Source organism: Pinus tabuliformis, chromosome 3_2, assembly GCF_031772625.1.
Source record: "Pinus tabuliformis cultivar Carrire ecotype Pingquan chromosome 3_2, CPIR1, whole genome shotgun sequence".
NCBI classification, from domain to species: domain Eukaryota; kingdom Viridiplantae; phylum Streptophyta; class Pinopsida; order Pinales; family Pinaceae; genus Pinus; species Pinus tabuliformis.
Window position 1 is genome coordinate 968,700,016 of NC_142302.1, and position 10,369 is coordinate 968,710,384.

The 10,369-nt window shown below is 33.1% G+C and overlaps 1 protein-coding gene and 1 pseudogene across 1 annotated transcript; both read right to left on the bottom strand.

Moving 5' to 3' along the window:
• Positions 1 to 4,943: 4,943 nt before the first annotated feature.
• Positions 4,944 to 7,387, bottom strand: LOC149183855 (pentatricopeptide repeat-containing protein At1g11290, chloroplastic pseudogene; annotated as a pseudogene).
• Positions 7,388 to 7,447: 60 nt separating this feature from the next.
• LOC149183856 (pentatricopeptide repeat-containing protein At4g25270, chloroplastic-like) lies at positions 7,448 to 8,080 on the bottom strand. Its single transcript, XM_089415113.1, has one exon. It carries the CDS (start codon positions 8,078 to 8,080, stop codon positions 7,448 to 7,450), a length of 633 nt encoding a protein of 210 aa, XP_089271239.1.
• Between the last annotated feature and the right edge of the window lie 2,289 nt (positions 8,081 to 10,369).

Here is a 10,369-nt window from a genome sequence, read left to right on the forward strand (position 1 = left end):
TAGATAGTTCTAGGCTCGGGAACTGTGCCAAAGCATCTAAGTAAGGATTTTAATTAAATTCGATGACCAATGCATTAAACCTTTAACACTGGTATAATCCAAAAACTCATGAGAAATTCAAAGGGTTGATTATCATTCATAACATCATATAATCTTTGAATTGGTTTTGAAAGTAGAAAAGGGAGAAGATATATGACAATTAAACATTCGTTTTGAATACTTAATTCACCAGATATAGTAGATGCATGCAGAGGAATTCTACAACCAAATAAATATATATTTAAGAGATGACAGAAGACAACAATTTAAAGGTGCAGATGAACTAATTCAAACAGAATGTTCAATTAGCTAATCTCCATAAAGATGATAACTTTGCAGTGGGCTATCAGGGAAGTTAACACTTAACTTAGCCTTACCCTAACACCTATGTTAACTTGAATATATGATGAAAAACAAAGATGAATAACTAGAAAAAATCACATGAACACAAATGTTGTTAAGATTAAAGTCATAATTTTTTGATTATCTTCAAAAACTTTCAGAAGAGTACAATAATGTATCTGGATTATCATAGGGTTCAACCCTTCTTACTTCGAATTACAAAACATTTATAGAGTGTAATTCAAAAATATCTAATCTAATGCAATCTTTTACAAAATAAAATCTTATCCAAAATGATTTGGATATATCAAACTAATACAATATAAAAATAAACTTTCCGAAATTGATTTGCATAATCAACTCTCTATGTGAGGGCGTTGTTTATAATTGTTGCCTAAAAACCTATTTCTGCTATTTGTGCTCCTTCGACAACAGTTAATTATTTGCATATAATAATAATTTAAACGAATTTTTTTACGCCGATTCAAATTTTAAAAGTGGCATTTGGATTTGCTCGCTTATTACAAAGTGCAGAAATTAAATTTTAACTAAAGTTTTTTGAAAGAAACTTATGCATTTAAAAGAATCAAATGCACAAGTAAAATTGAGTTACAACAGGGGCATTACTTTTATAGATACTCCCATTCACCCACCAACCAATCAACCATTATGCTTAGTAAGGGGGGACATTACCTTTATGGATACCCTCATTATGCTTAGTTGGGGGGACATTACCTTTATGGATACCCCCATTATGCTTAGTTGGGGAGGAATTACCTTTATGGATACTCCCATTGAGATAAGGATCATGGTATGTTGAAAGATGGGAACATTAAGCAAGAAAACATTACCCCCTTATAACTAATTAACCATTATGCTACTATGCGGGTCACTACTTTTGTGGACACCCTTGTTGGTATATTGGAGTTTATATATTGACACAAATGTTTCCTCACAACCAAAGAAGGAGATTTTATAGTTTTAGAGGTTGAGGTGCTTTCCATTGTTTTTATTCCAACTATTGTTAGCATGCTCATATGCCATGTAGGGAGCGAAAGATCTAGGAAGCAAGCATAATGACCCCACGAACAAATTATGAATGTATTTCATTGTTATTATTCTTATTTTTCATAAACACATGCACACAAGGCACACAAAAAAAGAAAGAAAATGTGAAGCAAGCAAGCATACTCGCCATACAACCAAAAACCAAATAGACAAGTATAATCACTATACAACCTATCAACTATTATACTAGTACAAAGACATTACTTGTATAAATATAAGTATCTTTTATTAGTATAAAAATCATAATATATTAAAATGTATATATTATTAAAAATTAACTCTCATAAACAAATAAAATAAAGAAGCAAAATTGTCATATTTGTAAAATCCACCTCAAAATACAATAAAACAAATTTATTTGATCCTATATACATTACACATATATATCATATAAAAGGAAAAAAATACTAAAACTACTAATTTCATAACAAATCAATGTATATAATATTAATAAAGATCATTATCTTTATATTTCTATTAAACACTAGAAATACCAATTTAATAACAAATAAATTTATATCATATTAATAAATAACATCATTAAAAAGCATATATCATCGCAAACAATGCATCATATCATTTATAGTGTATTTTTCAAAACAATTTTAAATAACATAAATGTTGTACTCAATTTTTTTAGAATGATTGTTATATTTTTTTATATTATATATAACATTTAGAAAACTAATATAATTATATAAATTAAATGATTAGGAAAAGTAGATAGGGATCCATTTTTAATAAACATCAAAATACTTCATAATATATATATCACATTACTAAAATTACTAAAATTATAAATATTAACTAAATTATGATTTTATTTTTAATTGTTATTAATATTAATAATTATAAAAAAATAAATATATGAATTAAACATATATACATATATATTCCACTTTATTATGAAGATTTTTTATTGGTAAATAAGTTTTGTTATAATATTATGAGTAAATACTATGACTTATCAATACTATATGTCTACAAAATATAATTCATTTTGTATGACATTTTTTTAATTAATTAATTTAATTAAAAAGGTAGAAAGAGCATAACTATTTTTTAAAATCTCAACATTTGTTTTGTGAAATATTCCAAAATATTTTTTGGAAGTTAAATCTATTCCATCCACTTAATAATTATTGATAATTAAATTAAAATTATAGAAATACTATGTAATAAATAGTAATATAAAAGCATAATTACATTTTTATCTTAAAATGATATAGTTTAATTAATCAATGTTTTTTATTTCATTTTTATCTATATTTTATACTTGATTTTATCTAAAATTAGATAAAGATTTTTTGGAATAGAGACTTTTTAGAATGATAAATTTGAAGTTTTGTAATTTGTACAATTTAAATATCTAAAAAAAGGTTTTTTCAAAAAAAATTGCTAAATTTATTTATACATTCTAAACCATATTTAAAATAATTAGTAAAAAATTACAATTTCCGGGAAAACATTTATCCCTGAATTTAAATTAGAAAAAAAAAAAATGTCCAATTACATTCATTATAATAATTTTCACAATAATTAATAAAATAAATATTTTAAATTCAAATAAATTTAACTCATTTAAAATTTAAAAAATAAATAATGACTAACCAAATTCTTGTTACAATTTTATATCTTCAGAAATTTGATTTTGATAATATCTGAATACTTCGAGTAAAAACAAATCTAGAAGAGACTTTGCCAACGAGTCTTACAGAAATGAAGAAATGAAGCTAATGTCAATGTCTGCGTGAACTTTGAAAATAAGGGCAACTTTAAAAGACGAATTAACCTCAAATAGCATACACTAAACCTGAAAAAAACGAATAATATGTCTAGTGAAGGGAACAACACATGCATTATATACGCTCTGCAAAGAGAAGGCACCCAATTACAGATTTCCTTCATTTGATTAAATACATTAATCAGCTGAAACAATTTTCAAGCTACTTTTGCTTTCCATGTTCCAAGAATTTACATCAATCACAATCCCAGCGTAGTAAGTCGGCACAGTTGTTGTGGGATGGCAGCAGGAGCCTGCTATCTCATCTTTCATAATGTGATGTACACGACTGATTTTAGATATTAACAATCCCCCAGTGGATAGAATGATAACCTTCATACCTGCCAACAGAGTCTCCCAAAGCAAACTTCATTACTCGCGAGCAAACAACTCTTTTAGTAATGAAGAGCGTCCAATAAACAGAGCAATCACTAGAGCAAATGCAAGGAAGAAAACCAGAATCAATAGAGAGAACCAATGTAAAAGTAGCTTTGACATATCACAGTCAATGTCTAAAGTATCATTGTCTACCGAATAATATTGACAGAGCAATGTCAAAGATTTATTAAATTCGGTAATGAGAAGGCCACTGAGAGCTCTGAGGAATAAAAAACACGTTGGTCGTATTACTGATTTTGAAACAATAGCAGCATTATACAATACTGAGCAAACAGTGTCTATTTAAAGCTAGTGGGACCAACTTAACATAAAACCCCATTTTGTTGGAGATTTCAGGAAGTGAACTGTGTAATGTTTTTTAATCTGTCCAACGTTACGGTGAACTGTGGAAGTCTCCGATCAGTTATATAACTCCATTTTGAAAACCTGGTGCTCTTTATCAATAGGAGCAAGTAACAAACCCAGGGGTTCATTGGGATCTGAAAACCATACAATAGTGGCTGTTCAAAAGCTGCAGGGAACTCAAGCAAATGCTTAGATGGTCACAAGAAAAGGTTGAAAGGATGGGGACATCTCCCAAAATTGCAGGTGTAATACAAACTTTGCAGGTAACACACGTAATATAGAGATTATATGTAACCCTACGAGGTCGGAATCAATAGATAGCCTCACAATATTTATCCTCACACTTTCACCACAATTCGATGTCCAATATGAAAAGTAAAAATTCACATATAAAATGGGAATTCAGCACCAAAAATTTTGTCATACATTGTCCATGGATCACAGAAACAGTTCATTATGATAGTGGCATCACTTGTCAATTCGATTTCCAATATGAAAAGTAAAAATTCACATATAGAATGGGAATTCAACACCAAACATTTTGCCATAGATGGTCCATGGATCACAGAAACAGTTCATTATGCTAATATTTATGTTTATCAGTTATAATTGAATTCTAAACAATAATCCTTTTATCTATAGGTGTAGCAAAAGATGAATTAATTATTTTGATAATTAGAAATAGAGAATGCATAGTACCAAATATTTGCCTGAAGAATTACAAGTAAAACAATATTGCCATTGTAAGAATAATGGCAAGACCAAAATATTCTATTGCTGCTATGCTCACAAACTAAAATGTGGACGAAATTTGTCTTTTGTTGCAAGTGTAATATTTCTTGTTGCATTGGTATCTCCAAGCAAGTTAGATATGCTTGGTCTTAATTTCCTATTGCTGCTATGCTCACAAACTAAAATGTGGAAGAACTTTGTCTTCTGATGCAAGTGTAATATTTCTTGTTGCATAGGTATCTCCAAGCAAGTTAGATATGCCTGGTCTTAATTTCCTAGAAGCCATTGCGTTTGCAACCAAATCTTCTTCGAGGCTCTCTAACACTATCACCACATCTCTCATAGTTGGTCGTTCCTCAGGTGAATCTTTGGAGCTAAGCAAACCAATCCGTAGCAAAGAAACTAGGCATTTATATTCGTTATTTTCTTCAAATTCATCTCCATTCACCTTACTAAAAATGCTGTTGTTGATTAATAGACTAATAGAGAACATTTATTGCATCCTCTAGATCTTCAACCCCTAGCTAGACAAACACAATGATATCATGCATAAATTTACTGATATGCGAGCTTATGTTGTTGCTTGTTCTAGTAGGGTATCACCAGTAATCACCACAAGAACACGATCCATCCTTGAAATGATGGAAACGGTTCGCATCCCTCACAGTAATTTCTCGCTCAACAATCTTGGATATAAACTTAATGGCAATATGGCAATCACCACACACACGAAGATTCTTTGTGATCCAGATTGGTGTTCCTGGACTTGTGCTGATAAGCCCGAAAGCAATGGCCAGCTTCTCACTGTGACTGTAGAGCATATGCTCTTTCACCTCCTCCTCTACATCATGCAAAACAAAGTTCGTGTGAGGTACATACCCTGCAACCTTCAACTGCTGAGCTAGGGTGTCTAACATTGCATAGATTTTCTCAGATTGAGGATGTGATCTGTCTCCCACAATGAATGCATGAATAATGCCATCAACCTCTATCCAACTGCATCCTGCTTTCTTGTCTGTTCCCTGGTCTTTCATCATTGTTCTCACCTTTGCTACATCATCCCACCTGCCAGCTGCAGCATAAATATTTGATAGCAATACATAATATCCAGCATTTTCAGGTTGTAATTCAAAAAGGCGTTCTGCCACACATTCTCCCAGCTCAATGTTGCAATGAATTCTGCATGCACCAAGCAAAGAACCCCACACACCTGAATCAGGCTCCACTGGCATTTTCTTTATAAAAATATAAGCCTCATGCAAATGGCCAGCACGGCCAAGAAGGTCAACCATGCATGCATAATGCCTTACACTAGGTGTGATGCAATAATCTTGGTTTATAGAATTGAAATACTGCCAACCCTCCTCCACCAAGCCTGCATGACTACATGCAGACAAAATACTAATGAAAGTGATGTGGTTTGGCTTGATGCATGCACGTTTCATATCAGAAAAGAGTGCAAGGGCCTCCTCACCATGGCCATGCATCCCATACCCTGCAATCATAGCATTCCATGTGACGACATTTCTTTTAGACATCTTCTCAAACATTTGACGTGCAAATTCTATGCTTCCACATTTCGCATACATGTCTATGATGGCAGTACCCACAAATACGTCTGTTTCCAACCCACTTCTTGTAATGTAATCATGAATCCACTTCCCTTGTTGCAGAGCTACCAATTGGGCATATGATGAGAGTACACATACCATGGTTATGGAGTTGGGCTTGTTATCTGTAAGCTGCATTTCATTGAAGAGTGCCAATGCCTGCTTGGCTTGCCCGTGTTGGGCATACCCAGCAATCATTGCACTCCGTGAAACGACATTTCTTTTAGACATACCGTCGAACAACTGACGTGCCACTTCTATATCCCCGCATTTTGCATACATGTCTATGAGGGAATTTCCCACAAAGACATCCAACTCAGATTTGCTCTCAATGATGTAATCATGAATCCACTTGCCCTGTTGCAAAGCTCCTGAACTTGCACATGCTGAGAGTGCACTCACCAAGGTCACAGAGTCAGGTTTCACTCCTGCCAGACGCATTTGATGAAAGTGTGTCAAGGCTTCATTGTCAAGCCCATTTTGCACATACCCTGAAATCAGAGCAGTCCATGAAATCACGTCTCTTTGAGCTGTTTCATTAAAAACTAGATGTGCATCTTCTATATTGCTGCATTTGGCATACATATCTATTAGTGCATTCATCACAAAAACGTTTGTCTCAAAACCGCTTTTAATTACATAATGATGGATCAGCTTGCCCTGTTCTAGAGCTCCCGATCGAGCGGTTGCCGAAAGCACATTCACCATAGTGAAAGAATTGGGTTTCACATCCGTAAGTAGCATTTGACTAAATATTGTCAAAGCCTCATTCATTTGCCCATTCTGTGAATAAGCTGCAGTCATTGCATTCCATGAGACCACATTTCTTTCACTCATGCTATGAAAAACTCGGCTAGCGCAGTCTGTTCTCCCATGTTTGGCATACATGTCTATGAGGACAGTCCCCACAAAAACACTTGACTCAAAGCCACATTTTGTTACATAGCTATGGATACCCTTGCTCTGTTCCCGAGCTCCTAAACAACTTAAAGCGGACAGAGCATTAACAACAGTCCCCGAATTGGGTTTCATACCTGAGAGTTGCATTTGATTGAAGAGTGACAAGGCCTCATTGGAATCACCATTTTGAGCATAGCCAGCAATCATGGCATTCCACGAGACCATTTTGTCAAATACTTGGCGTGCATTTTCCACGCTTCCACATTTCCCATACATATCTATAAGACCAGCTGCGATAAAAAAATCTCTCTATCCCACTGTTGACAATGTGATGATGAACCTCCTTGCCCTCTTGCAGAGATGAGAGGCCCGCACATGCCTTGAGTACAAAGGGAAAAGTGAAATTATTCGGTTTTATGCCTTCCTCTTGCAATTGATGATACAGATTAAGGGCTTCTTCATACTGCCCAATTTTGCCATATTCTCTAATCATGATGTTCCATAATACAACATTTCGTTGGTGTATTTTATCAAACATTTGACGTGCATCCTTCAGAATGCGAAAATCAACATACATGTTAACCAGTTTGGTTTCCAAATATATGTTTTGATGAAAACCGCTTACAAGAACATGGGCATGAACTTGCTTGAGGTCAATTACATTGTTCCAGGACTGTAAGAGTGAAACACAGGTATCCACAGTGGTTTCAGAGTGGGTATTAATGGTGTTGCCTTCTGAAGTCCACTTTGGCATCTGTGGGTTCTGTACTCTAACGGCTGCTGCAGCACCCGTGAAAGGGCGCGCATGAATATATTTGTGAAGACGCCGGTGACATTGTAACCCAAAAGCAATAGCTGCCATTGTAGAATCCAACGATAGAGATTGCTGATATTACTGTTAGCAGAGTCAGCCATGTTCAGCACTGCCGAGAGTCGAATGTTTGTAATATCATAATATATTTCTGCCAACATTCCACAGTTCAACTTAGCCGGAATCAGGGAAATAAAAGAATTTGCAATTTGAATAGTTCAGATCGCAAAACCCTTTAAATTACACTCTTGAATGGACTTCTCAATTACAGTTCTAAAAATGGATCAGACTGTAATTTCCTGTAATGAAAGTGTTTATTTAGATCCTGGAGGGGAAACCTCACTACTGTTATCTCTCAATTTAATTGATAGTCATCAAATAAGCATAATGATTCCTTATAAGTGTTTGTTTTCATAATCATAAAATAATAGTGTCTTGGTATCCTTGGATAATGACAAGGATCATGGCCAGTATGGTTGGCGAATAGAATTTTATATGGGTTTTTATGATGTTATTCTGAAGGATTTACTTCCAATGGTAGAAGACTATAGGAATTTATTTTGGATTTATAGTTTTTATTTTTATTTTTTTATATGGTTATGACTGATGTTTTCAAAATGTATAACCTACTTTATACGTAATTTTTTAAAGGTTGAAATCCATTAAATCCATTTTATCAACCACCATTCACAAGAACAAATTGTTTTTGAGAAGGCAGGTTGATGCAGTTTTATGTAATGGAGTTACCGCAACGAAATTGCCTTTTTTGTGTTATTAACTTATTTAAAGTTAATGATGAATTACTTTTTTAATGACCAAGTAAAAAGAAGTTTTTAGACTAATTACTTTAGCTTAAAAAACATATCACAAGTGATAATCTCATCTACCTCAAATGCATGTAGAGCTTCTCATTAGATTCATTAGGGATGAGATACATTAGGGATACATGTAATGGAAACGGCATGAACAACCAAACCGAGAACGATTTTCCATGAAGATCAACCATGCTATAAAAGGAGGAACGTCTTGGTTGAGGAGGACCTTAAAACTCGTGTTTTTTTCGTGGCTTTGATACCATTATGGAGTGTAGCAGAAGTATATGATAAGCATTTAATACATTTAATCAATAGTATATAAATATCAAAACAATATCTTATGACTTGTGTTTCGTCTTCCAAGGGGTCTCTTGGACTCCCAAAGATAACTCAAGTTTACTTGTGATTTTCAATCTTCATCTCAAGTGAATAAAAGAAATTTACCAAAATCTATAAGGATTAGGTTTCCATCAAAAATAAAATGTTAAATTATCCAATTTTATAACATAATTACTTTTTATCACCTCCTAACTTATGAAATTCGTAAAAACCTTATTATTTCTATTTTTGTTATATTCAAATTTAGGACTAATATCTTATAAAATACTTATATTTAAAATTTTTAAATAATTATCGTTATTACATTGATAAGCATCTCTACACTGGAAATAGAGTGCCATATTTTCAATAACTACTACCATTCATTATTCTAAGAATTCTTGGTTATCTTCATTAAATTGATGATTGACGTTAATTATTTATTTGCCTTGTTAATAACCATTAAATTGACGACTCATGTTTAATCATTTAACATGTGTTATTCACTTCCATCATGAATTTCTTTGTATTTTATGTTGCCTCTCTAGTTGCCTTGTGACAACCTTTTTAACCTCCCTTCATGTTCACTATTTAAGGCATGCTCAAAGCTTGCGCGACAACATCATCATATGATTAATGATAGTCGTGAATATCAATGAAGATGAGAATGAAGAAAAACCAATCAACATATACAAATGTTCTTCAACTGTGAGTTAGATAGGTATTCTAGTTTTAGAACATACTGAAAATCATCATTTTCATCCTTAACATGGTGACATTGAATCTACAATTTAAAACTTCTAACCATATTTTTAGAATAAAACCTATATGACTAAAGGAATAATGCGAAGATTCCTTACTTTGTAATGATGATGATGATGATTAACGTTCTCTGAAACCAATGAGGTCTATCAGACCTTAAGAAAGTAACAAATTAATTGAGATTTTTTAATATTTTATTTCTATGATCAAAGAGAAGTGTTCCTAGATCACTATAGTTTTGTTGATTGAACAATTCAAGAAGGTTGGTAGTATGGTAGATGTTTTGGAAATGGGAGCGGATGCGAGTAAGAGTCGGGAAATCCAAGAGAAAGTGTTTTTCACCTTCAATCCTCTTAGCATTGCAAAGTTGACAAATTCTTTCATCCCAAGGTGTTTTGGGAATAGACCAACGTTCGATTTCACTTCGAAGCTCATGGGAGTTAGT

Bases quoted from the DNA above. Each gene is read 5' to 3' on its own strand.
- LOC149183856 (XM_089415113.1), bottom strand. From the start codon at position 8,080: ATGGCAGCTATTGCTTTTGGGTTACAATGTCACCGGCGTCTTCACAAA.